Here is a 27487-nt window from a genome sequence, read left to right on the forward strand (position 1 = left end):
AAGCAATTGAAATAGTTACATTACTTATTACAGTTTAAATAGGTTAACTACTAATCCCTTACCTATTACATTTCCAACGCAACCTTCCCAACCTTGCCCCTGCTTGTTGAACTGGATGTAATTTGTGTGCACGCCTGCGGGGGGCAGCACAGCGCTGGAGGTGACGTGCTGCGCAATCATATTAGAGACGAAGAAGAAGCAAAGGGCGGCCTTCAGCGATACAGCACATTTAGCCAAGTTATTTGAGCTAAAACGAAATAATCACTTTCCCTCCTTTTACATGACCGACGTGGGGATTGTTTGGAGTAAAGATCCATTCATGTAAGTACGCACGGCGGCCACTGTTACATAATGTTTGCGTTGTTTTCCCGGGGTCTCAGCCAGGATCTGAAACATCAACAGCTCGCTATTGTTTGCGTTGGGGAACTAGTTCAACTTGGACATGCCTATGCTCTGTTAGCTTCACACTACTTCCTGCAAACTTAGCCGGGTAGCTTCATGTAGCTGGTTAGCTCCGAGCCCCTCCAGCGCCTTAGCTTAACCCTTGTGTCATTTAATGGAGAGTATAATTTGATTTGTGTGCGAGAGCTTTCAAATTGCTACCAGATGATGCTTTTTGCTAAAGAAGAAGTCTGCCCCGGCCGCAGGGTAACACATGTGCGCTAAATGTCATGCGTCCATCATCGGACACTTCCATGTACCAGCTCTACGTGTTTGCCCCTATAAAACCTAACTCAAATGACAGCTTTCTACCAAGTTAGTCCAACGTGATGAAAGAAGTAAAAGCTATGTATTCAATTTTGACAATGCATATCCAAAAATTAAGTTAATATAAGCTTTGTTGAAAGATATGGGCGCTGCCGCCTAAAAGCTAACATCACCACCATCTTCCTGGTGTCATGTTGTAATTATCTCTCACTTTATTTTCCGCTATTTTGCAAAGAAATGTGTAGTAAAGAAAGTGGAAATATTACACAGAAGCTATGACGAGGCATGTTTGATAGTTTAACTTTGTGGTTTTGCAATATTTCAATCAAAACATAGTAAATAGGTCACTTTTACCATTTTTATAAGCTCATAAACAAACTATTTAGGCACCACAAGAAGAAAAAAAGTATTAATAATCGTATTTAGTGACTGAAACAGCTGAATATGTTGGAAAGTATACGCAATAAAGATGAGTAGATGATGTCCGATAATGGACATCTCGCTCTCAAATGCTAAGTGAGTGCATTTTTGTAATCTACGACTCCAGATGTGAAGTTTTTCAGTGTAATTTTTAACATATCTAAACTATGAACAACTGTTTTGATGACGTTAATGTCTCCCAAGCTAACGCACACAAAAAAAAACATGTTCAACCTCAATTTCCGTGTCGTCATCTCTTGAATGCGGAAGCTATAAACAATGAGCGAATCAACTATCAGGGCCACAAGTTGGACAACCTGCTGAGTGTGAATGGTGATGCGGAAGTTATTTAATGTTGTCACTGACTGTCACCGGTTAATGTACTTGCTTGTGGTTCATTTTGAAGGCGCTGAATCACAGGAGTGGATATTTTTTTAAACACGCAAACATGTCTGGAGCGTGTCAGGACAGAAGGAGCCGCTGGCAGGAGATTCAGAAAAACCTACAGTTCATCCAGTAAGTGCCATGATGAGGGTCACTGTGTGTGTGTGTGTGTGTGTGTGTGTGTGTGTGTGTTTTTAGGGGTAGAATGGGTGGGTCTCCCTCTTTAAGGTTCCCTGATTGCTAAAGTGCCAGGAAATGGTGAAATATGTTCATCACTGTTTCCCAAAGCTTGAGATGACGTCATTGAATGTCTTCTTTTGTCCTGAACAACAGTCCGCAACACAAAGATGCTCAGATTACTGTCACACACACACGACCAAAGACACCAGAAAATATTCACCTTTGAGAAGCTGGAATAGAAGAATATGGACATTTTCTTCTTAAAAAATTACTCAGAATGATGAATTATCAGAATAAAAGACGACTAATTTAATTGTTTGAAATTAGCCGATTGACTAACTAATGGTTGCAGCTTTAGTGTCGTGGAAGTGTTTTGTGTGCTTTGACACCATGATTGACACTTCCTAATGATGCAGTGACCAGCGGTCTTTGTTATCATCCTAACATGGAAATAATGTAGAAGGCAACTAAAACATTGGCTGGATCTTCACTATAAATACACCGCTGCTGCCTGTGTTTGCAGATTTTTATGGCAGATCTCAGGCTCTCCCGATAGGACACATGATGCAAGAACATTTCCAGTGTTTTATATTTTCCTGATCTGATCAGATCTCTGTATTCATGCACGGAACAGACTCACAGTATGTGTGCATATTGTTTCCGAGCTTTGCCAGGCAGCGCAGTGTTGCATTTCATCTGATCTGACAGGGCCTTTTATTCTTAAAACAAAAGTGATACTTAAAATACTACTGTGCAGTCAGCTTGAAACTATGTGGATGTCATGGAAACGCAAAGTGTAATGCAAATGTAATGAGTGAACCGTGAGTATTAAATACTGACATTTACAGCACACCAACCCCAAACCCTGAAGGCCAATGACACTTGAAGTCTATCAGAAAGGGGAGCAGCAGTATTTTAAGGCCAATGAGAACTGCCTTTCCTTATTAAGTGCACACGTTGCTGGTGTTACCTCTAAGGTAATGTTCCCACAGCTTTTGTCCTGTGAGTTTTCTTAATTAACTTCTTCACTGAGTAAGAATGACATCTATTTATTTATAACACTTATTTAATGTAGCAGGGTACCAGATATTTTATAACTTTCGCTGGTATTAACCTTGGCTCTAACCTTGCTCTAAGCAAAAATCAGTGTCAGCTGATCAGCGTTAATGTCTGTTTTTAAGACTTTTAGTAGATATTTTTTTATACATACATGTCTGTCCAGATTATAATTATATTGAGACTAAAGCTGCAACAATTAGTTGAATAATTGATTGTTTCTGTCATCAGAAAATGAATCAGCAACTATTTTGATAATCATTTCCACCATTTATTAAGCAAAAAAAAAAGCATCTGATTGTTCTAGCATCTCAAATGTGAGGATTTTCATTTTCAGTTAATTAAATATCTGAACATTTTGGACTGTTGGGTAAAACAAGCAAACTCAAGACCTCATTTACCTGATTTTCATTATCACTTGGTGTAACTATCCAAGCCGTCATAAATGATAAATATCTAATTCATATCTGACTTTTTAATGAAGGAAATTTAAATTTAAAAAATCAAACATTTGTTAATATTTTTTGCGTGCTGGGCTGAGTCTGTCGGTGGTGGAAGGCTGTTTTTACTGAACGCTTTGCTTTTGCTGACTTGTTTGCATTTGGCAGCGAGCGTAGTCAGTACCTGCATGCACAGCAACCCATCAAACCACTGACACGACAACACAGGCACACCTTCCTGTCTCCCTGCCCTTGTGTCTCCAGTTCATATTTGTATTTTAATGACAGGCGAGAAACCTGCGTTGGCATGAGAAAATACTGAAGAAGTGTTATAGATAAACTTAGATACACCAGAATAATACATACTAATGTTATTGCCTGTATAATAAAACTAATAATCAGCCTCTTTCACTCAATTGATTTTTATAGATATGTAGATTAAGATATATAAGCTAACAAAATTCAAATGTTTGTCTGAATGTGATTCAACTGTCAACATTCACTCTGCTTTATTTTTGCACTGCTGACACTTTGATGTTCGTCACTTGAACTCATCTTTTTTTTTTTTTTTTTTTGCTTTTAGATCAAATCTCCCATATCCTGGAAGTCAAGAGCAATATGAGGTATGCTATGTACATTTTGATGTGGGTACCTTCCAGTTTTTTTTTTGCATCAACACTTTCACTATTTTTAAGCTAAACTGATTAAATTGTGGTTTTCTCTTTTTTTTTTCACATTTTACATTTTGTACTGATTTTGGTTTCTTTCATATTTTTCACAGGTGTTCATTAAGCAGCTCGTGTGGAATCTTTTCGGAGAAGGAAATGACGTGTATAGAGAGGGTGACTGGACAAAATCGATGGAGATGTACACTGAAGCCTTGGGTATCGCAGACTACGCCGACTCAGAAGACATCAGCGTGCCGACAGGTTTACTGGAAAAGCTGTATGCAAATCGAGCTGCAGCGTGCCTAAATATCGGGCCGGTGAGTAGGTCGTGACTGTGACATTTTCAGTTTCAGAGTGAATTGCTGTGATTTCCCATCCTAAGATGTCCTTTATAAACAGTTTATACATGCAATTAAATAGTAAATACAGGCACAAGCAAAGTCTAAAACACAGTGAGCATGTTTCAGTTTTGTGTTGTAAATTCTACATTGGTAAAAGTTGGACTTTGTATCAGCCACTATATATTGGGAGGGCCCCAGTGCTGCATTCAAGGTGTCAACTTCTGTCAAAACAGATGACTTGAGGATTGTTTGCACTGTTTTAAAAATCTCACTGCAGCATTAAATTGAAAACAGAAATACAAAACAAAGCTTTATTGACATTTTTATTGTCCTCTAATCTTGACTTAATTTTGTTGGAACATGTCCCTCGCATATTTCGCAATCGCAGCCTCAGGGACAGACTGTACTGTAACTGGTCAAAATAATGTCAAGCCACTGACCTGTGAGGGCAGTTTGTTTTGTTTTTGTTGTCGGACTTACACTCGATTGACACACTCTCTGAATTGGTCATCATTTTGGAGTTTTCCTGCCCACCTCTGTGCATGAGTTCAACTTCTTTATCTGCTCTAACATAAGCTTTTATAGGTACAGTACACATAGCTGGTTAACTAGCTTTCTTTCTGCTAGAGTAAAGGAGCATCACACTTTAACCAAAGAGCACATCATTTAACTACATTTGTTTGTGGGATTTTAGGTAATGTTAACCCTTTACATACTGTTCATATTCTGACTCATAATTAGTCTCTACACCAAGTCACATTCATAAATTCCCTGTCAGTCATTAATACATGTTGTGATTAATCTTATGGGGAAAAATACATTTACAATCACTATTTTATGGTCCAGAAGAACATTTTATAGAATATGATGAATACAACAACATGTTTAAATACTTTCTTTTTTTATGTTATTCTTAAAAGAAACCAAACACAGGTCCATTTTTTTTTCGATTTTCTATTTCTCAAAGGATTTCCAACACTTTGATCTGCTCCCTGCTCTGCTTATGTATAATATACAAAACATATAACAGCCACCCTTTTTAAAAACAAACTCTGCTGTGCCCACGCCTTTTTAAAGTGACTTTATATATGTGTCATGGGACCTGGAATCTCCCATTACATCATTTATCATAACACACAGAACGACTTCTTGTACTTGGTGTACTCACCATACAGACTTTTCATTTTCATGCCAGTATTACTTTCTTTTTCGCCAACTCCAACATGAGAGCAGTGCTGATGAAGTTGTTGTGGAGGTTGTGCTTGTGTTAAACTCCCCACAGTGCCACACGGTGCACTTTCAGTTTGACAGTCTTGCCCAGCCTGAGGGCATCAAGGTTAGATTAAAGTAGAGAGATGAGGCTTTACTTAATGCCAGCCTTTTGTAATGATGACATTTCATTTAAAAACACGTGTTACTTATTGTTAAAGATTAGGCAAATTAGGCTGTTGACATCTGGTGTGTTTAATTGCCAAAATGTTCATTATACTTTTATACAATACTTTAATTAAAAGCCATGTGATGTGCTGATATATGAAAAGCTCACAAGCTCTGCTTCTTTATTACATTTGTTTGCTATGTAAAACAGAAGATATCACTAAGTGTTATGACCGATATATTAGCTGCTGATATTGATATCACATATATGCTGTCTGATATTTGTCGTCATATTTGCATATTTGATCCTTTTTCTCAATTCAATTTTAATGTTTTTTGTTCTGTCTGCTTTTTTAATTTATAGTTATGATAATTAAATTCACAGTGAAGTTTACATTTTCAGTGCAATGATATTATCTTGTACAATAAAGGTTATTGTTAAAGTGCAAAATATCACGCCTATATTACATATCTTTGTCACAAGTGATTAATAAGCACATTTGAGGGAGCAGTGCAAAAAATATTGGCCCCAAAAATCCAGTATCAGTCATGTTAAAGCACCACAAATCATTGAATCAGAAGTGGTTACTTTTAAACAGTGTGGAAACAGATTTTTCTCGTGCTTCTCCTTTTTTATACCCAGTGCCAACCCACCAAACTCTGCAAAACTTGAGCAACACAGTTTAAATCTTGACTCCAGTAAAGAAATTGTCCATTTGCAGTTCTGTCTTGTCACTGTGTTTTTTGGCATCAAATTGTATCACATGGCAGAAAAAAAAACACATCTGGCTTCAGGGACACCACACCCACACCTGACTCACTGAACATGTCAGTTTATTACCAAATAATGGCACCTTTTGTTCTCTGTGTTAACAACAACAACAACACAATAGTTAGGTATGTATTTTCTAACTCTGGAACATATTTTCTTCTTCTTAGGGTCTGTATGACCAAGCATTTGAAGACTGTGAAAAGGCTCTCCAGTTGAACGATGGGAACTACAGAGCGCTGTACAGAAAAGCAAAATCCTTGAAAGAGATGGGTAGACATCAAGAGGCCTATGAGGCTGTTGCCAAATGCTCTCTAGCAGTGCCTCAGGTAAGATGCAACATCCGTGTTTTATGTTTCTTTATCCAAATATGCAAGAAATCTCCCCGCTGTTTTTATCTCAGCACATTTTTGGGTAAAATTAACCAAATTGAAACATCATCCTGGCAGCCAGCAGGCCCAGTAGAGCTCTGATGTTTCTGGCAGGTTGCCTGACACCGAGTCCACAGGCTACATTAAAAGATCAGCTCAGCATTTAAAAGACATGTGACTGTTTGTTTTGCTGCCTTTTTAAGCACAGTTTTAAAACATTGACTGATGGAGGTGTAACATAATTATCTCATGTTAGAAACTCAACTGATGTTTTTGCAGATGGAGAGTCTGGTCCTATTTTATTATATTTCTATTTATCTTTTCATAAAATACACATTTGTTACTCAACATAGTGTGGGTCTGACTTAGGTGATATGTTTCATAGTTGAGTACATCAGTGCCCTCACAGCTTCATCACTGTCCTACAGTTTTGCGTAATGCACATGAAGAGGAGTATCAGTCTCGAAGTGGCTGGAAGGGATGTGTTTTATCATGTTGGAGAAATGTACACTGTTCATGAGCAGCAACACTTTAGAGTTGATTGAGCTGTAGATCTTCTAAATATTGCTGAAAGAGTCTAGACTTCAGGGCTGTCAGTTTAATTGAACTATTAACTCATAAATTGCCCCATTTGCTGTGATTTATTACTTTTTTCCATCTCAATATTGAAGCTTGCAATAATGGATAACATGTAAAATCACTGAATAACATAAAATAGTCTATTTAAATTCAAAATACTATTGCTTAAAAGCATATTTATAACTTAAAACACAGGTTCTCCACTGTGAATTATACAATTCCAATAAAACCATCAAAGCTGCTCAAAAGGTGTAGAAATATTGGCCTATAACTGAAGGTAACAGTTGAGTTTCAAAACCCTTAAGGCTCAAATGAAATATCGGCTTAGAAGGCAATCATTTTTTATATTGACTTATATAAATAATTAATAGCAATAAATGTTTTCCATGTTCAAGGACCCACAATAGTCCACGCAAATATGAAAAAAAGAAGAAGGAAAGGTTTCAAACATGGAGGACACAGAGAGAGAATTTAAAGGGATCCCTTTTCTCTCGCTGAAATTTAGCCTCACTTTAGAGCGTTCCAGACAAGCTAGCATGAGATGTTTGCTACCAGTGGTTGCTTCATGTCGTCTAATTTCATATAGTATGAGTATGATCTTCACTATAGCTTTAAAGGCCACTATAGCATCTGAAAGGCAGTAATGCATTAATCAGGTCAAGTTTTTTAAATACGATGAAGATTTAAAATAAGTAAAAAAATGAACATGGTAATTTTGACAGCATAACTTGTTTTATAAAAGCAATTTTCACAGACATGATTAAATTATAAACATATTTGATTTTATAGCACGATAAAAATATGATTATTATCCAAAGCCTGTTTTGAATAACTGCTGTGACTTTGTATTTTTCCCCCCAGGATGCCAGTGTCACACAGCTGACTCAGGACCTTGCCAAAATTTTGGGATTGAAAATCCGTAAAGCTTATGTGAGGAGTAAGGTGAGTGTTTCTCAGACACCCACCCCCCTATTACTGAAGATATCTGGCAACCAACAGGTTAAAAGCGCAAAGTCTGTCATCATTTCTAAAGGAGTCACTCTACGTGTTTGAATTTGTGCTCTTTGAATCATGGATTTTAAAAATGTAGATGCTATTTTGCATATAAACTGAAGGCTGTCTTAACTGGATAATTAGCATAAAGTAATTAAATCTATTGTTTGGTTCTTCCCTCTTACAGCCCGCCTTGAATGTTCTGCGAGGACCAGGTTATCAAGATGCATCATCTGACAAGGTAACGACATGACAGCTTCCTCTGCTACACAGTATAAAGTATAAAAAATGTGTGTTTGAAGAGTTGCATCATTCAGTGAAATTCTGTCTGTGTTCATTCAGTCCTCTCATGGCTCGTCTTCAGTTGAAGATATAGAAATTGGTAAGTTTTATAGCTTCGAGCAGCTTTCGATTTGATCATTAAAGAGGCGCAAGATATACATCACTCACCACGTTTCTCTTCATGTCTTTCAGAAGTGCCTCAATTGACCCAGGATAGCAGTCTTTTGGTTCCCCTCCCAACTCCCATCCAGGTTCCAGTGGCGGTGCCCTCGCCTCTAAACGACACAGTAGTGGATGAACTTCCTTCCAGTAACAGTATCTTATCTGCGCCCCCATCTGAGCCTCCAGGCTTTGAGTCTGTCACCCTGCCTGTGTCTGTACCTACGTCAGTCCCTCTTCCTGTGTCCACTTTTGTAAACGGGTGCAGAACTAATAAGACTTTATTGTTGCTTGAAAGCAGTCAAGAGTTTGACGCAGACATCATCGGGGATGACCTAGATGATCTGCTGGACCAAGCGGGCCCTGAAGCAGCCATGGTTAGTGAGCAGATCCCACCGCAGGATCTCACCGATGAATAAAATGCGACAAACTTATCGATACCTGATACCTGAACACTAAGTGCGACTTTTTTTGTCTGTCTCTTCCTTCAGGTTATACCCACTGTGAAGGGGCCTCTTCCTTTGCCAACCAGTATTGCCTCGGGCAGTTCCATGTCGATACCATTCCTAATGCCCTCACACATGAACACGTTTCTCCACAATAGTTCCCAGCAGTGCACAGTAAATCTGCCCCCTCTGTATCACAAGTCAGGCTCAAGTACGTATTTTGGTATGGACACTTTTGACGGCCTGACCCCATCTCTGGACTCCCTGGATAGACTCAGCATATCAGATTTTAAACAGACAGGTATGATACTTGGTTACTACTTAGTCATGTAGTTTTTCCTCAGGTTCAATTTATTTGAATTATTACTATTTGAATAAGCACGTTAAGTATTAGTTGGCTGATAATGTTTGCCCCCCCCCCCTTCCCCTCTTTCAAAATTCAGATTATGCTCAGCCTCCGTTCATTCCACAGGTAATTACTGTTCTGTGTTCATGTTATGAAATTATGACAAGACTTTGTAACTTTAGACATTTTAAACAGCTTTATTTTTCACATTTGATTTAGTTTTTCTTTCTTTTTTTTTTTTCAATCCAGCTGAACAACAATGAGAGTCCAATGGGAATGGCTGTGGGTATGCCAGATGTGAAAGGCTCTACTGCTGCTGTGGATTTAGCAAAAAACCCCTTAGCTGAAACACATGAATTCAAACAAGCGTGTTCAATCTGCTATGTCAAAACTGGTGAGGAACTTAACAGTGGTGTGACTGGCCATTTTCAATCTTGTGGTGTGGCGGATATGGTTATTGTCTTGTCAAGAATAGGGATGTGTAACTTTTTATTTTCTTGGTGTTCACTTTCATGTCTGCAGGGCCTGGAGTGTTGGATTATACGCTTCATACTGAAGAGCATAAATGCAAAAAGGACGCTTTACTTGGCCGAATCAAACATTCGCCGGACAAAACATGGAAACTCATTCGACCCAGACCGACAAAAACCCAATATGTTGGACCTTATTACATTTGCAAAGGTAATATTTAGAAATGTATTAATATTAAGGTATTGTATTTTTTGCATTTTAGCTTCTTAATTTTGTACCATTACCTGATGATTCAAGTTAAAATGTATATTTAAAAACTCAACCCAACTGTGCTTTTTCATCTTTTACACAAACATGTAAAATAATAAAGATGACTGGTATATATGTCATGTCTTTGCTGTCGTTGCACAAAAAAATCATGTCTGAATAATCTTTAAAATGCGTGTTGTTTCAGAGGTGGCTGTAGGAAAAGAGTGCCTGTACCCTGGCCACTGCACATTTGCATACTGTCAGGAAGAGATTGATGTTTGGACTCTGGAGAGGAAAGGTTTTATCTCCAGGGAGCTGCTCTTCGATCCTTTTGGGCCAAACTCCAATGTAAGATTGACTGTCCCCAAGATCTTACAGGAGCATCATGGGATATTCATGTTTCTCTGTGGGGTGAGTATTTATTGACTTTTTTGTGAACTACATCGTATTAAATCAAAAGGTGCTTTGCATTTAATGTAATGATGTCGTCTATGACGCTCATCGGCTGTTTTTCACTCTGCTCGTCTCACTATAAACACTTTTTTGTTTGTATGAGAAACAATCTGCTGGTGAGATGAAGACAATTTCATCAGAATGACTCATCATTTTTAAGCACTTGCATCACAAAATACAAAAATGAGGCAAATATAAAAAATGTGATAAGTGGAATTTTAAAAGTTTTTGCCTTTTTGAGTTTCTTCTGCCTGTGTCATTTTAGTTTTTTCTGGTGCACAGTAGCATCTGATAGTCATTAAGGAATTTCAGAGTGATAGTACTTAATACTTTTTATTACTATACTAGATGTGCAACTTATTTTATATGTATTATAACACATTGTTTGATCTGCAGGTGTGCTTTGACCACAAACCCAGAATAATCAGCAAAACCAACAAAGATGATCCGTCACTTTGCTCTCATCCGGTGACAAAGCATGACTTTGAGGATAAAAAGTAAGTCTACATTTCATAAGTGTGAAACAGTCATCTGTGGTATTACTAGAAGAGAAGAGTGTATCACAAACAGCTCAGTAAATTTAGAGATGAAATAATCTACCAAAGCAAACAAGACCACGTGAAATATGTGAGCGCTATAATAAGATTAGAGGATGATGGTGAGCATTATAATACTGTTTTGTGTTTTTTGTGGGTTTTTTTTAGGTGCCTGGTCCACATTTTGAAGGAGAACACTGTGCGTTATTCCAAAATCCGACCCCTCAGTCCCCAGTGCCAGCTTGATCTTTGTCGCCATGAAGTCCGCTACGGCTGCGTGAGAGAGGACGACTGCTTCTACGCCCACAGCCTCATAGAGCTGAAGGCCTGGATGATGCAGCATGAGCTCGGTAAGATTCACTCAGACGCTAGTGTACTTTAAATATGGTTCCTCTAAAATCATTTCCTCCCTCCAAGGATTAGTAGGATTTTATTTACTGTAAAAGGACTTTTCAGTGACTTTTAATATTATGTGTATTTTCCTTTCTTTCTTTTTTTTTACATTATCCAGGTATCACACATGAAAGTATTGTCCAAGAGGCAAGGAAGTTTTGGAATGCAACAGCTTCGTTGCAGGGAGCTCAGGTGAGGTTAACTCTGTAGTCACTGATTTCTTATGACTTGTTGCTGGCATTTCCTAATTTCTTGTAATTCTGAAGGTCTATCAATATTTTTGCAGCATTAGTGTCTAATAGGTGGTTAAATCTCCTTCTTTTTAGTTCAGAATGTTTTTTTAACTTTTCCACCATATCTCATCATCAGCTTTCCACTGTGCAAAGAAGATTTGGGCCTCCAAATCTGAAGATGATGTTTGTTTGTGGCCAATGCTGGAGAAATGGTCAACTAAGTGAAGCTGACAAAAACAAGAAGTATTGCTCAGCCAAGGCGAGACACACGTAAGTATTTATATATTAAAAAAAAAAAAGAAGTCTCATGAATTGTGGATATTGGTGAATTGATCAGTGAAAGCAGTACATCACCACCAACTTTGATTTCTGTCTTTCTGTTCCAGGTGGGCAAAAGACAGGCGGGTGGTGCTTGTAAGTTCCCATGAAAGAAGAAAGTGGACAACAGTTAGACCTCTTCCAACCAAAAAGCCAATCCCATCGCAGTTTGAGGTATGTTTTCCTACTCCTCCTTTCCTCTTTGAGCTTCTAATTAAAAACACATTTCCAGCAAGAAGAATCACTTAAATGTATCTTTTCTTCCCTAGATTTGCATGCATGTGACAGCTGGCAAGAAGTGTCAGTACATTGGGAATTGCACATTTGCTCACAGTGTAGAAGAAAGAGACCTTTGGACTTACATGAAGGATAACAACAGTGAGTTTGTCGAGGAGATGAGCTCTCAGCAGAATTCCATAAAGTCAAGTTTCGTCAGTATTCGAGCAGTCCACTCATTTCATCTTCTCATTTTAGTTCCAGATATGGATCAGCTTTATGAGCAGTGGCTGCAGTCTCAGAAGCCGGGCTGGGGGGACGAGACCTCGAATAACTCTGTCAGGGAAAACGGCAAGCAGATCCACATGCCAACAGACTACGCAGAAGAAGTGGTGAGTTGACGAGGCAGGAAGTGTGTGACAGTGAAGTTTGTGTGTCATCTGGTCAGTGTGGAGTTTTGTCTTAAAGTTGTTACTACCAAGCTGTCACAGTTTTTGAAAAGAGTTGCGTTCATGTCCTTTTTAATTTTGTTGTTTATGTTCTGTATGTAGCTGTCAGAATGTGTTGATGCAGTAAAACTATTGATGCATATTTATTCGATTTTGTGAACATTAAGTTATTTACGGGGTGATTAAAATAAACAGTGATTAAATTTGAATGATTTAAGAAACAGTAATTAGTGATTTATGTAAATGAGATTGCTTTGTTTGTGTTCATTCGCAGGCTGGCAATCACTGTTGGCTGTGTGGTAAAAACTGCAACAGTGAGAAACAGTGGCAGCAGCATATCACGTCAGAAAAACACAAAGACAGAGTTTTCAACTCTGAGGATGATCAGAACTGCTGGCAGTATCGATTTCCCACGGGCACTTTCAAAGTTTGTGAGAGGTACGATTATCGGCAGCAAAATATGTCTCAGGCCTCAGCCGTTCTGATTGCAGTGGGGTTTTTTTGATGGTTGACTTTTTTGATCATGTGTTTTGACAGATTCCTCAAAGGAACTTGCACGGAGGATGACTTGTGTAAGCTGGCTCACGGGGAGCAGGAGCTAAAGGAGTGGATGGAGCGCAGGGAATTCCTTTTGATGAAACTTGCCAAAGCCAGAAAAGACCATCTTATAGCACCAAATGACAATGACTTTGGAAAATACAGTTTTCTCCTTAAAGACATTAAATAATTATGTGATGACAATATTCATGTTCACTTCTAAGGAAGGCAGTATTCATAAAAAGTCTTGAGTCAGGTGATCTGTGAGGGCCTCGGCGGTCTACAGGAAATACCCTGATCACAGCATGAATTTTAAAGCGGGACGTTCAGGACCGGCCCTCTGATTGTTGGCTGGTTTACTCTGATCTGAACAACAGGAGTGTTATCATTAACAGCAAATATTGAGTGTAAGGCACCTGAAGCTTTGCTATGCACCTGGCAGTAGAAAATCTGGAGATGGTGATAAGAATAGCATGTGTAAGCCTTGATCAGAGATGTGTTCAGATACTCCCAGCTGACCTAAAAAAAATTTGTTTTTTCATCAGTTTGTATATGTTTAAATACCTTTACCTTTTTCAATAAGTTTGAGGTATGGGATACTTAAATTCAGAATTCATTTGACATCTTTATTTTAATCTGTCAGCCTAGGTCGGTCTCACTTTCCACTTTCCATTTATCCAATAGTGTTACCAGTGTAATGGGCACCACACCAAATAAAGCTTTTTTTTTTTTAAATACATGTTTTACTTGTTTTAATTGTTACCGCTAACATGTCACAGGAAGAAATGTACTTATATTACATCACTTTTTCATTGTGGAGGGATGTTAGCTATGTAGTTGATCTTTGAATCACAATCTCAATTTGTTATTTAGTTCAAATGGCCCTTGACATAATTTTCAATCATTGTTCCTGTTATCAAGAAATCTGGTAACATTGAATTGATCCCGCTTACACTGTATCTAAAGCCTGATCTTATTCTACTGTGCCGTCTATTGTCCAAAAATGATTAAGAACACCTTCATGAGCCACACTTCTGGCATTGAGTGACATCAATGATTACCGTTGTTTGTTTAGAAACAGCTGCATTAAGATTGTAACTCAGTGTGGTTCCTTGACTTTACATGTGCTTTGCTAGCTTATTCTACAAATCACAACCTCATGACATTGTACTTTAGTTGGGCACAAAGTCAAAAGGATGTGATATGTAGCACAAACTAGCGAAGCACTAAAATGGAACACTTCCTGTGTGCTGGTGTACACTATACAAGGAACCTCTCTCCTGATAGTTACAATCTCATCACTGTTATTAGTCTTTGGAGATGTTTCTAACCAAACTACGGCACCCATTGCCTTCAAGGTGAAGGAGCGTGTCACCTAGTGCAGCGATGTGGCTCATTAGCATGTTTTTAAATAGCTTTTGGATAACAATTACAATCTACAGCACAGAGGAATAGGAGATATCAGGAATTTATTATGAACAATTAATTGTTGGTTTGGCACCTCACATGAGATTTGTAGTCAATAAGAAAAATACAAACATCACCATCCGTATTTATTTCAGTCTTCAAATTTTTGGTAAAGAACTTAACACTAAGTCTTTAGTCAAGATTTTATAACACCATGAAATTATTACAAAGATAATGCTGTTGGTGTAATCCAACATGTTAAAAAAGTAATTTACACTTAAAGCTTCTATTTCTTCTCCACATGCCCTACTAGTAGATATTGTAGATGGCTATAAACTAAAAAGGTGTTTGGAGAGATCTTCAAATGAACAAATTGTATGTCCAGGACTGCTCTATGAAGGACTATTTGGAGTAGGGGTCAATAGAAAAGTCTGAATGTTCCGGTTCACATTTTACAGTAGAAGTATTTACAAAGTCTTCATCGCTCTTGCATCCTAACTCCTTGTTAGCAGGCTTGACATTCAAGACAATCTGCTCTTCAGTCCTGTGAGGTAGTTGTCGGTTGTCATGAAAACTGCATACCCAGCTGAACATGTGTGACAGTAGCGGGTCATCCTGCCACAAGCGAGGCAGCATTTTCACCAACAGCTCTGTATTCAGGCCAGCACCTGCTGCAGGTCCTCCACCTCCAGTTTCCACATCCGTCTGTGAAGTGCGGCGAGCTCTGAGAGGTCTGCCATTTTCACTGCACGGATGACTGGCTCCGGGGAGATGGCCTGGATGACACCCATCACCATGACATATTTGCCTGTAAAAACAGCAGCAGGTGGCCCATTGTTCGGTGACAATAGATTCCAGGAAACAAGGATGATGATAGCAGGAGATGAGGCTGTTTTTCAGAGACCAAGATACTATTCATGTGTATTCATTATTTATTTAGTTTTTATCTTAATGTACCTGCTTGAGCCACACTTCATTTTTCAGATTCATGTGGTTGGTTTTCATGTAAATCAAACAGTAATTGCATAAGTGATTGGATGTATTATAGCCTGATTCAGACACTAAACACTAATATGCTGTAAAATGCCTTAATGGGTGCTCATTTAGCTAAGTCAAAAGCTATTTAACACAACAGCTTTGTGATAAATAACATTAAGTTTTTGTAAAAACTGTTTTATAGAAGCGTTGATTCAGTCAGTGATTGTTACACTGAGAAGTGTTTCTAATATTAAGTACATCCTCATCGTTATACACGGGGTGGACAAAATATTGTCAGTACAACACAATATAATTCAACAACACCACAAACTACAACCTAAAATGAAAAATGACTGGAAAATATCACAAAATAAACTGTGTAAATACATAATTGTTCATCAAGGGTGGAGATAATCGTTCATTAATCGTAATCGAGGTTAAAAGTTCAATTAATCGTGATTTTGATTTTTTGCCATAATCGCCCAGCCCTAGCTGCAGGCATGTCAACAATTGTCATTAAGAAATGTCAGCAGGTGCCAGTTTCAAAGCTTTACACATTTTCTCTGACCCTCCAACACTACAAACACTCAGAAACCATTGTGTTCCTCTAAGCAGCTAATTAAGAGTTAAGAATTTTACTTACGGTCGGTTAGATTGGGTCAAAAGAGCTTTTTATTCACTCACTATAAAATATTCAAGATTCAAGATGTTTACTGTCACAACGGTTATACAAGTACAATCATGTGAAATACTTTGGCTGAGAAGTAACTAAATTCTTCATTTACTTTATGACTACTATTGAGTAGAGCCCGTCTGATACTGGATTTTTGGGGCTTATGCCGATAACGATATTAGGGAGAAAAACAATTGGATATTGATATATTGGCCAATAATATTATATGTACAAAATCTATAGATAAACACATTTTTTTTTGTAATTCAAAAATGTTATGAAGGTATCATATTTTACAGTTTAACAATAAACTTAATTGTATAGAATTACTTCAGTGTTAGGGTTAAAATTAAAATATGCATAAAATTCTGCCAAGATAAAAATAATAAAATGAAAAGAATATACCAGCACTTATCCAACAACATATTCACTGATACCAATATATCTGTAATGGGTCAATATTGGCTGACCAATATATTGGTCGGGCTCTATTATTTAGGTCGTAGTGGGTGGTAGAGTGCATTGGTGTTAAATGGTGTTCCTGATATTTTGTCCACTCCTTTAATATAGGGTGGATTAGGGTAATATGGGACAACTTTTTCTATTCAGTTATACTAAAGATAACTAGTATATACAAATGGTGTGAGTTATATTGTTTAACATTACACATTTGAACATACAGGCTACTAGTTTTTTGATGCAGAAAGCAAAACAACATGTAGGTTGACAAAATTAAATGAGCAAATATGGGTGTGCACATTTCAGAAAGTTTTGGCAGATAAGGCTGCTTTGTATAAATCTAAATATTTCTAAGCCCTAAAAAAAAGTAACCCTAACCCTAATCCACCTTTCATGATGGGGCAAAATATTAGGAATAAGTTTCAATATAATGCAGTCCCTAGGATAGGCGATATAGTCCTGGTTCAAGTAACTTAGTTATTTGTTTTAATCACGACCTAGTTGATATGTTTATTTGTAGAAAAGTGTCTAAAACACTTCTTGAAATGATCACTTCTTAACACTTAGGTGCATAAGTGGGTCAAAAATGTCCCGGTGAGGTTGTTTCTTGCAGTATCTCCGTAATGAAAAGTTATTTCATATTCCATCTAATCCTCAAAAAACATGTTATTGATATCATGCCATTTCAATGTTTAACTTACCTTTATACATTTTAAGAAACTCTAGTTTTTGTATTACTACCCCAAGCTTCCCTTTGGTTCTTATGAACTGTGACTGTCAGGAATGTGGACCACACAGATTACATGTTAAAAAGTGAAACATATTTCAAACATGAAATCATTCTTATGTGGACCAAAATATAATACAAATGATTATTCTTTTCCAAAATGACTAAAGTGGCACTTAAGGAAGAGTGTATAGGGTCCAGTCACTCGTGCATCTAAGCAGAGACCTAGGCCTGGTTTATTTACCTTGAGACAGACATGGTTTTCCTTTGGGGATGTTGTTAACCCCCTGGACAGCAAAGGTCCCCGTCTCATCCATCAGCAGCACGGTGTTCCGGTCTGACTGGACCTCCAGGATAGTCCCCTGCATCCACACCATTGACACCGGCAGGGATCGACCCTTGCCCAGCCTGATGACACATCCCTCCCCGCTGTCAGCTGCGCCCCGGCTCTCTGCCGTCCTCAGCTGACCCGAGAGGACCTTAACGGGCGGTGGGCGTTTTCTGTCTACGGATGTTTTCTCTGTTTTGTACATTACCGGCTGCTGCTGTCCGTTTAACGATGGCCCACGCTTTACGTCGTCCGTTTACACTTCCCGCGTCCCGTAGACAACAATCCTAAAACCGGAAATCCGGGAGTTGTCAGTACCAGCCGTGATATTTCTTTTTCCTAATATGCAAAGTCACGACCCGCCCTTCGCAGCCTCTGATTGGCTTATCTGATATTCTCAACCAAAGTCAAACCAATCCAACCAACGAATGCAACGAGTACTAGCCAATCAGAGGCAGAGTAGGCGGGCCATGACTTCGCCGTCCTAGGAAAAACAGTAACAGCATTAAGCCATACACTGTATAAAAGAAAGCCCTGGAAGTGACACACTCAGTTTAATTGTGAGTTTGTATTCGCTGTACAGCATTAAAAGAGTAAATACAGGCCATGGGGGCTATTTTTGTTCATTCATTATAGGGATATTGGACCTTTTCTATACAAGCTAGAATATAAAAGTTAAATGGCATTAAGAGTTTAATAAACTTGTTTTGCTACAATGGAGGGTGTGAAATAATGATGATTCGAGTCCAAGCAACATTTTCCCCCTCAAAGACACAAAGTCCATGTGTTTAGGAACAGAAAAAATAGTTAACTGTATTGTATTATACCTACATCATAAGTCTTAGGAGTGTAAGCTGAAAATTATACTGATGCTGAAAAAGTGGTAAGAAAATTGAGCACTCGTTCCATTTAATGAAGTCATGAAAAACACTAAAACAGCTACAAAATTATCATGCATAATGTACTAGTAATTTAGAAACCTTCCTATTAACTACATTTTTTTGTTTTTAAGATACACAACAATATATTCATCATATTTAACACGGTATGTAATGCAATTCTAGCCATGAATAATCTACATATAGACTTTTATCACTTTTTACGTAATCAATGAGTTGTTAGAGAAATAAGGCAGTGTGGAGGACTAGCCTACACCCAGCTTTATTTCCTCCATTCATAGGGATCCTGTTCAACAAGCATATAGGCAACTGTTTGCCACAACACACGAGACACACTGAAACAAAGTGGAACAAAGTTTTATGGTCCTCATATTGAGAGTTACTGTATATTTAATATAAGCTAAACGCTACACATAGCAGCAGAGAAGACTTGTTAAGATAAGTACAGAGAAATCCTAACCATTTTTAAATCAAGGCAACAACCCAAAACATAAACCAAAACTGGAAAGGAATGACTTTAATGGCCAAGTCAGACATCAGTCTAATTCACAATTTGTGGTCGCACCTGAAAACGGCTGCTCTCTCACAGTCCCAAAGCAAAGAGGAACTATGAGAAACTGCAGTGTCATGATGTGTAAAACTTTGGTTCCACACAAACTGGATCAAAAACAAGTGTAGAGAAAGTTTGGATGACTTTCACACTCAACACAGACAACAACAGGACAAACAACAATGCTCTAGTTCATTCATTTCATTAAATAAGTTTTATTTCTTTAAGAATAACTGAAGAAAAGTGTTAGCAATTTCTGTACAATTGTTTCATTGTTTTCCCTTGGATTTGCTGAAAGCCTTGAATGATCAACAGGGCTGAGAAATGTTATGCTGCCACATAGTGCACTTTTAACCTAAGAAGAATATGATTAGTCCACAGGTATCCGTCCGTTTCTTTCGAATACATCCCAATTAGTTCTTTTAGCCTCACTGTTGACTCCAGTTTCTTTTTTCATTGGCTCCACCTTTCATTCTCAGTTCATCATTGTCAAAAAAAAGAGGCACATTAGAAATACTGCCATTTTCCAAGGACTGTGTCTTTGATTGCATCAACAAACTGTGCAGGCACCCAGTAGACCCAATATTGAGAAGCTTCTGTTGGACCCAACTGAAAAGCCTAAAATAGGTGGAAAGAAACCCAAAAAAGGGTAGTACATTTTTAACAGCAAATCATAACACAGGACATCCCATATATTACATAACATACACATTACATTTGATTAAACCATTTAAAATGAGAATGAATTATGAAAATGAATAAATGAAGTGAATGAAATCAATATTCAATAGGCCTGATAGTTACTGTAGGTATATGTGTAATAAACTGGCTATAATAAGACCTTTCAATGTAAAAAAAACAAATGCCTTTTGCAGTATATTACAGCCCACTGAATCACTGCCATAGATGTTCTGCAATGCACAAATTAAAGTGATTTCCTGTTCAGTTTATCTTGACTGTCCATCCTTTTAACCTGGTTTAAGTGTCAATTAAACAAGGTCAATCACCAATATCGATGATAACTATCTTACAGTTTCAGAAGAAAAATTGCCTGCCCATTGCCATTTTAAATCATCCTTATCTCTTCTCCAATCTATTACTCATAGATTTCAACTCTGCACAAATGCAGGAACAAGTTTCAATTGAGTGACTGGCTCTGAGATTTAATTTTAGAAATATTACACTCCTATTTCTATTTTTTGGCATTCATCAGAGGTACAAAGCAAGGACAAATGTTGCATTGGTTTTGTTTGTAATCACTTCATTGTCTGCACTTGTCACTGTTGGTAATTCTCATCTACCAACAACAGGATGCCTTGCCTTCTGCAAATTTCGATTAATTAATATCTATACTTGTACATCAGAACGTATTAGCTTGTTAAATTCACATTAATTACTCCTGGAAATTTAAATATTTCATACAAATAAAATGTAAAGTTTCTTATATACTGTACAATATGGTCCTGCTCTGAACATACATGATCACTTCAGAGTTGGTCTTAAAAGTTACTTTTACACTTGGCTGTAAGTAGGAGCAAACACTTGAAAAATGAGTCTTATTGTTTTCACTTAGCTCAACCTTTTTACTCTTAACTTGGGTGGACCATTTTTAAATTTTCATGATGAACGTTTTTGCTTCAATGTGCTTGTGGCTACCTACCATGAAATCCACAGCTTTATACTGATATTAGTTTACTAGATGGATATTTATCAGATGACTTCCATGATCTAGCTAGTTTCCTGGTTTTAATGCTTCAGTTCTCTGATAGACGAGTGAGGTATCTCACTATGGGAAGTGCTTTCCAGTGTGAGCAATCATGGAAGCTCCAATAACACGACGTCTGTCAGGAGACAGACCAATCATCTGGAGGTGCACAACACAGCACTATAAATGCCTGTGGTGTCCCGCCTGTCATTCTTAAGCTGATTTCTTCCACATGCAAGCAGAGCAGTGATGTGATGTGCCTCACTTGCTGGGTATTTCACTATGGGAGATGTAACCCTCTCCTGGATTGCATGCTCCAAAGCCATTAACACCTCGACCCAGAGGTCCTCTTCATGAGCCTACACACAGTTAACCCACAGTGAGAACTGAGAGAGACAGTGAAGGCACCGTCACATAGTCAGTAAAACCAACTAAAAGTGTGTAGGGATGCCCAACTAGCAGTGGCACAAATGTCACCAGAAATGCCCCAAAACAGGTGGCCCATGAGGTGACCTTACTCCTGGTTGAGTGAGCACACTGTGTCTCTGAGTTACAGTCCATGACTCTCATGAGCCAGAGGTGACACATGCTTAACTACAACACTTGCAATACAGAGTGGATGGGGGTCTCTCCCTGAGATGGTTATTCCACACATAGTTGACGGAACTTGACATCCTTAACCTTATTGCCACCAGCGTTCTGCTTCAAGGATGTGGTGGTTGCCATAGCTAACTACAAATAACCTTAACGGCTAACAGCAGAAAAGGACACACAGCTCACCTTGACATGCTAGCTTGTCCTGTAAGCTGCAGAAACAGATAGAAGTTGGCCACAACACCAGAACACCTAAATCTACGATAATAACCCTTTCTTAACAAAAATAAATCCTGACACCAGATCTCCACGTTTAATAAATACCTTGACAGCAGCGTAGGAGAACAATCCAGACGTCAGGACAGAAAAGTGAATGATGTTTATAGGGAAATCGAGAATGACAGGCGGGAAGCAATGGGCGTTTATAAAGAGGGACGGGCTCTCCTGTGTATCTCAAGATGACTAGTGTGTCTCCCAACAAACACTGTGATATTGGAGCTTCAACGATTGGTTATGCCTGAAGGTGCTTCCCATAGTGAGATACTGAACGAGGTTTGGAAGAGAATGCACAGATATACGAGAAATAAAATATTGTTGGTAATTGACCCTGTTCAGTAAAACATCCAACTTAAGAAGACATCAGTTATTCAGATGATGGAACTGTTAACTGAGCTTTATGTTCTCCTAAACTTTGAAATCTTTATATTAATGTTGTTAAATGACACTTAAGAAGAGATCCTTTTTTTTCAAATAACAGCCTTTAAACATGAAGGTTAATCTACCTCTGATATTTTATACACTACTATAATGTGAATGGTTTTGGCCTCTGAGCATTTGGCATTTTCATAAACCTAAGTCTGACATGCAGGTAGAAGCAAGAACAGTTACCATCATGCTATAGTCCTCATGGCCTTCAATGGGTTCAGACACTACGTTTTTAATGGAGCCCATTGGGACTTTCTCCGTTCTCTCTGTGAGGGAGAATAGACAAAGATAAGGAAAAAGTTATTAGCAGTAACTTGATGTTGTACTGAACTTGGCAAATGAGGCCAAGAGCAATGATCTCACCCTTTGTTCCAATCCACAACTGATCTTGCTCCAGTTTGAATGTGAGTCTAACTTTTCCTCCGGACTTGTTATACATCCCGGATAAAGGCACTGTTGGTAATCGTTCCTGTAGTGGGATAAAGCAGTTAGTCACTTTGTCTGGTATTAAAATTACATATACATACATATATACACACATACATATATACATTATATATATACACATACACACACACACACATCTGCATCAGCAGCATTGAACTGCTTTAGCTTTACCATTCAAAACTTTGTGTGCTCACCTTTGTTCCTTTAACAGCTGGCATTACATCATCTGGTTTACCTTTGTCCAAAACTTTCCTGTGTTGCTGCAACAATGGAGGTTATATAAAGTTTTTAAAAAATCAAAACCCTAACCATAAATATTTTATTATGTTGTGCATGCATGTAATAAATCTTACCTTTTGCCTGCATAAAGGCTCTTTCTTGTTTTCTTCGGCTTTTACTTCCTGCTGAATGACCTCTTTGGGTGTATTCACAGCTAATACATCATTTATTGTAGATCCTACCACCATTATTTTTGCACCATTTGTAATCTTTATTTCACGTAGCGTCTTGTCCTCTGGAAGCAATCCTTTGTACATCACTTTCTGCATTGCAGGTGGAAGACCTAATAAGATGAAGGAGAACAGTAATAACATTACTAGTCTTTGACAATCAGTCTAAACACTCACAACGATATTTAGTCTGAACTAGTATGACTTCTTACCAGTGAGAGAATGGATGCTCTCTTTTAGTTTGGCTCCGGTGCTATCAACAGGAATTTTCAGATCATATTTTATCTTGTTCCAGATAATCTTCAAGTCGACCATCTCCTGCTTTTCATCTATGTTGTCTCCATTGCTAATACTAGAGTCCTGAGTTGTGGCGTTTCCCGCATCTGACAGAGCTTCTGCTTCACCTTTTTCAGCACATTCACCGAGTTCAGCTTCAGCTTCAGCTTCAGCTTCTTTTGACTTTGCCTCGGTTTCCATTATAACTTCCTCACTTCCTGTAAGAGCATAAAAACTTTAGATTTAGATTCATTATATAAAATTGACAAAATAGTATATCACACATTTTTCCACACTGATGTAAATATTCTGAAAGTCAAGAGTGCAACAACTGCAATTAAATATGCAATACAAAAGATGCTGCTATCTGTGTTAATTAATTTATCTGTCTTCTTATGTAGTTAACGCAATGAAACACAGCTCAGTTAAGTTACATTTCATTTTCATTCACAACAAAATGTATTTTAGTATTCTTGTAAAATGCAGCAAAAAACACAAGGGGAAATAATCTCAAAACAAAACCGCACAGCAGAAAACAGAAAAATTCAACGTTAAAGATTTTCTATAGACAGCAACGGTGCAGGCTGAAGCTACAGCTTGTTACACCTCTCTCAATACACAACTTATTTGGCTGTGTATTGAGAAAAGTAACAGCAGGCAGAAATGTGAATATAAATTATTACAATTATTTTATTTATTTATTACAAACATTTTAAACTTACCAAGTGTGTTACAGGTTTTAAGTTCTTCACTTTAACTTTTCTATATATTTAAACACTTTAACTGAAATACAACAATATTCAGTATTTCTTAGCTTTGCCTGAAATTAAGACCACATCCACTAACTTTATAAAAATGACACCACTGTTATGAACTAAAGAGCAGAATTCTCTATGTCACACATCAAATGCTATTCAATGAGTGTGGCTATTGATTAAGTCACTATCTACTAAACTGCTCACAAGACAAGGCGTGTCAGAGGAGTCGCAACCTTAGTGGCTTATCACCTCTGCTAAAATAGTTCCTGGGGGAAACCCAGCTCAACTCTTTCTTTCTTTCTTTTTTTCTTTCAAACATACAGGCTTTCTCTAATTTAAAATATTTGGATACTTTCAGGTTTATTATTATTATTATTATTTCTGATCTTATTTGATGATTATACTTATTTAAGGTCTACCACATTTATATATTTTAGATCATTCAACCATTTGTAGGTTAGCTGGTTCTTGATTAAATTATTATGGCTCTCCTTTAAAAAACTAAAAATGTATTTGGACATGTTTTATGATGCACATCTCCACACAGTAGGTAATGTATGGGAATATAGTGTTAATTAACAGTAAAAACGTGTGTGACTAAGTCTAGTTTCGCTTTAGTGCTCCCTCTCTCTCTCTCTCTCTCTCTCTGGTCTTTTGGAGCTCGTTTAACCATTAATCTTGAAAAGTTAACAGTAAGGCTTACTTGTGTGTTAGATGATCTAACAAATAGAATAAACAGCGAGCTAAAACAGAGACGGTTTTCCTACAAAAAAATGTGTCACACTAGATCTTATAATATGATATTGGCCTTATAAAACTAGCATCATTTAACGTACTGTATGATGGCAGTGTCGTCGCTGCCATTCACAACTTCATCATATTTGGTTAGACTTTAATCTGCCACAGCTCACCAATTCAAACTAAATTGTGGTTAACATTAACCTCAGCTATAGACCTCAGCACATCCACATTTCACTGACGTTAGCAAGCGGTAACGTGAGCTAGCTATACAACACTGATGAACATTTTTAGGTAATAAACGTAACTAACAGACGTGAATTTACAGTACACTGCATGGATAGCATCATATAAAAACATATCAATTAGAAACGCGCGTTATTTCATTAACAATGTTCAGGCTGAATGTACATATATGAAGGAAATATTGGTATATTTTCTCTGTACCCACCATCCTGGGTCGCCATGATGATTGTGTACAATCTGTTGTAGGTTGTGGCAAAGAGTTTACAGCGAGCAGGATGAGCGCTGATATTCAGGAAGCAAGAAGTCACAACTACAACTTATGTCGTGCTCATCTTCGTGTGACAACAGAAAAAAAACAAGACAAAATTAGTACATCTTTTTCTAAAATTACATTACGTAAAAACAGCTAGCTAACAGCTCCACTTACCGTCACGGCGTTAACACGTTTGTTGTTTCAGTTACTGGACGGGTAGGCAGAGTGGAAATGCGCATGCGTACAGGGACATTACTGGAAAAAATAAAGTTGTTTTTGACAAATTCTGGTTAAAAACGGAATTATACACCCAATATGTTTGACTTTTAATTAAATAAGCGATGTATAAAACTTATTATACGTCCCACTTATTTGATTTTGATTCGAATAGTTGAAAATACGAGCTATTAGAGCTTGCTGCATACGGGGTTTTTAGCAAAGGCGGAAGTGATCGGGAGATAGTTCTCTCATCTGGCAACGCGTCTTTGAAGTTGTGTCAGCAGAAGCAGATGCAGACACCGAGAGGTGGCACTTTACCCAATGGCTATTGGTTAAGGTTTCTTCTTCTTTTATATTTCATGACGTTTGGGATTTAAAATGATACATTACCGCCAACTATTGGATTTCATGAAATGTTTATAATGTTTACGTTTGTTTATTTATTGCACATACAGGAAACAATTACATCATTAAAAAAAGTAACATGCAGATTTTTTCCAGATTAGGAAAAAGAAAACAATAATAGCCTAATAAACCAATGTTGGGGAGTAACTAGTAACATGTACAAAATATACGTAACTGTAATCCGTTACATTTACACACTGAGAAACAATGTGTGATTAAATCACAGTCACTTCAGGAAATGTTGATGATTACAAAGGGGGGTACATCTGAAGTCAGACCTTTAAGATTTTGCTCAGGAGGATGTTTTTTTCCTCATTTTTTATATATTTAACATGTTACTAAATACATATAGCCTATTGCTGTTTTCAATTCTATGAAATCATACATACAAATACATACAAAAGCTAAACAAAAAAATACTAAAGGTGTCAACAAAAATTTGACAATTTACTGATGTGTAGAATAGTGAGAGCAGTTATGATGCTCCATAACTTAATTGATCCAGAAAGAAGAGTATGATTAATTTCTTAAATAAATTATTTTAGCCTGGTGGAATTTCTTATATGGGCTGGTAATCTGCTCCAACAGAAAGGACCTCTGAATCTAATTGAAAATGTAGAAAAAAGTGTCTGTTTCTTCTAGTACTAATGTAGTAAATGGTAGGTATGTATGATGCATGGTATGTAGTATGTATGAGAAAATCAACTGGAAAATTGACCACGGCAACACATTTCCTATAGGCCATCAAATCAAATTGGTGTAAGCAAAGTCAGGATTCGAAACATCTTGAAAAAAATGTATTTTCCCCTAAACTTTGTATATATGCAAATTATATAATATCCAAGGTACAAGGTAAGGTAAAACATTTTCAGAGGTAAAATAATAGCAATTAAAATATTAACAATATTTTGAGTCCAATTATTGAAATTCATAGAATTTTGAATCCAAACTTTCTTTGTAAGGCATACATTTGATCATATTGATTTGAAAGTTGAGGATCCATTAGTTTAAAATGCATTAAACCAAACACTATCATAACATCTTAGTTGATAACTCAGTATACTTTCAGATGTGACTGCTCATGCTATTCTAATAAAAATGATAACTCATAAATGTTGCACATATATAGTCTGCGTATAATCACACATCTGACAGTAATATCTCAAAAGCATTAATAATAAGTAATTATACTTAATTCATTTTCTTTAGTAACTGTGTTCTGAAATGTGTGCAAGGATCTTATACAACATGTACTATTTCAGATGAGTTACTTGAGGCACTCTTATAACATTAATTT

At 37.4% G+C, this 27487-nt stretch overlaps 3 protein-coding genes across 3 annotated transcripts; 1 reads left to right on the forward strand and 2 right to left on the reverse strand.

Moving 5' to 3' along the window:
- The first annotated feature begins 203 nt into the window (after window positions 1–203).
- Window positions 204–14100, forward strand: zc3h7a (zinc finger CCCH-type containing 7A). Its single transcript, XM_053339269.1, has 23 exons — window positions 204–321; window positions 1535–1644; window positions 3772–3811; window positions 3970–4173; window positions 6514–6672; window positions 8155–8235; window positions 8474–8527; window positions 8629–8668; window positions 8761–9104; window positions 9219–9474; window positions 9617–9645; window positions 9769–9913; window positions 10042–10200; window positions 10445–10650; window positions 11089–11189; window positions 11397–11578; window positions 11740–11813; window positions 11991–12124; window positions 12241–12346; window positions 12442–12550; window positions 12647–12780; window positions 13112–13275; window positions 13375–14100. The coding sequence occupies exons 2-23, from the start codon at window positions 1577–1579 to the stop codon at window positions 13562–13564; spliced, it is 2979 nt and encodes a 992-aa protein (XP_053195244.1). The 5' UTR covers window positions 204–321; window positions 1535–1576; the 3' UTR covers window positions 13565–14100.
- A 975-nt stretch (window positions 14101–15075) lies between these two features.
- Window positions 15076–18192, reverse strand: rmi2 (RecQ mediated genome instability 2). Its single transcript, XM_053339283.1, has 2 exons — window positions 17863–18192; window positions 15076–15589 (listed from the first exon to the last, which is right to left on the reverse strand). The coding sequence occupies exons 1-2, from the start codon at window positions 18149–18151 to the stop codon at window positions 15438–15440; spliced, it is 441 nt and encodes a 146-aa protein (XP_053195258.1). The 5' UTR covers window positions 18152–18192; the 3' UTR covers window positions 15076–15437.
- Window positions 18193–19590: 1398 nt separating this feature from the next.
- ubfd1 (ubiquitin family domain containing 1) lies at window positions 19591–25791 on the reverse strand. Its single transcript, XM_053339280.1, has 8 exons — window positions 25741–25791; window positions 25519–25645; window positions 23508–23789; window positions 23200–23408; window positions 23041–23106; window positions 22763–22868; window positions 22583–22665; window positions 19591–20013 (listed from the first exon to the last, which is right to left on the reverse strand). Exons 2-8 carry the CDS (start codon window positions 25532–25534, stop codon window positions 19903–19905), a joined length of 873 nt encoding a protein of 290 aa, XP_053195255.1. The 5' UTR covers window positions 25535–25645; window positions 25741–25791; the 3' UTR covers window positions 19591–19902.
- Between the last annotated feature and the right edge of the window lie 1696 nt (window positions 25792–27487).

This window comes from Scomber japonicus, chromosome 18, assembly GCF_027409825.1.
Source record: "Scomber japonicus isolate fScoJap1 chromosome 18, fScoJap1.pri, whole genome shotgun sequence".
Lineage (NCBI taxonomy): Eukaryota > Metazoa > Chordata > Actinopteri > Scombriformes > Scombridae > Scomber > Scomber japonicus.

What these genes read in the sequence shown, in the direction of transcription:
- zc3h7a (XM_053339269.1), top strand. Translation starts at nt 1,577, where the DNA reads ATGTCTGGAGCGTGTCAGGACAGAAGGAGCCGCTGGCAGGAGATTCAG. An exon ending in ACCTTATTACATTTGCAAAG is followed by an intron (nt 10,201 to 10,444) that starts GTAATATTTAGA and finishes GTGTTGTTTCAG; the next exon opens with AGGTGGCTGTAGGAAAAGAG. An exon ending in CAATCCCATCGCAGTTTGAG is followed by an intron (nt 12,347 to 12,441) that starts GTATGTTTTCCT and finishes TTTCTTCCCTAG; the next exon opens with ATTTGCATGCATGTGACAGC.
- rmi2 (XM_053339283.1), bottom strand. Translation starts at nt 18,151, where the DNA reads ATGTACAAAACAGAGAAAACATCCGTAGACAGAAAACGCCCACCGCCC. An exon ending in AAAACCATGTCTGTCTCAAG is followed by an intron (nt 15,590 to 17,862) that starts GTAAATAAACCA and finishes CTGTTTTTACAG; the next exon opens with GCAAATATGTCATGGTGATG.
- ubfd1 (XM_053339280.1), bottom strand. An exon ending in GAGCATCCATTCTCTCACTG is followed by an intron (nt 23,409 to 23,507) that starts GTAAGAAGTCAT and finishes TCATCTTATTAG; the next exon opens with GTCTTCCACCTGCAATGCAG. An exon ending in CAGCTGTTAAAGGAACAAAG is followed by an intron (nt 22,869 to 23,040) that starts GTGAGCACACAA and finishes ATCCCACTACAG; the next exon opens with GAACGATTACCAACAGTGCC.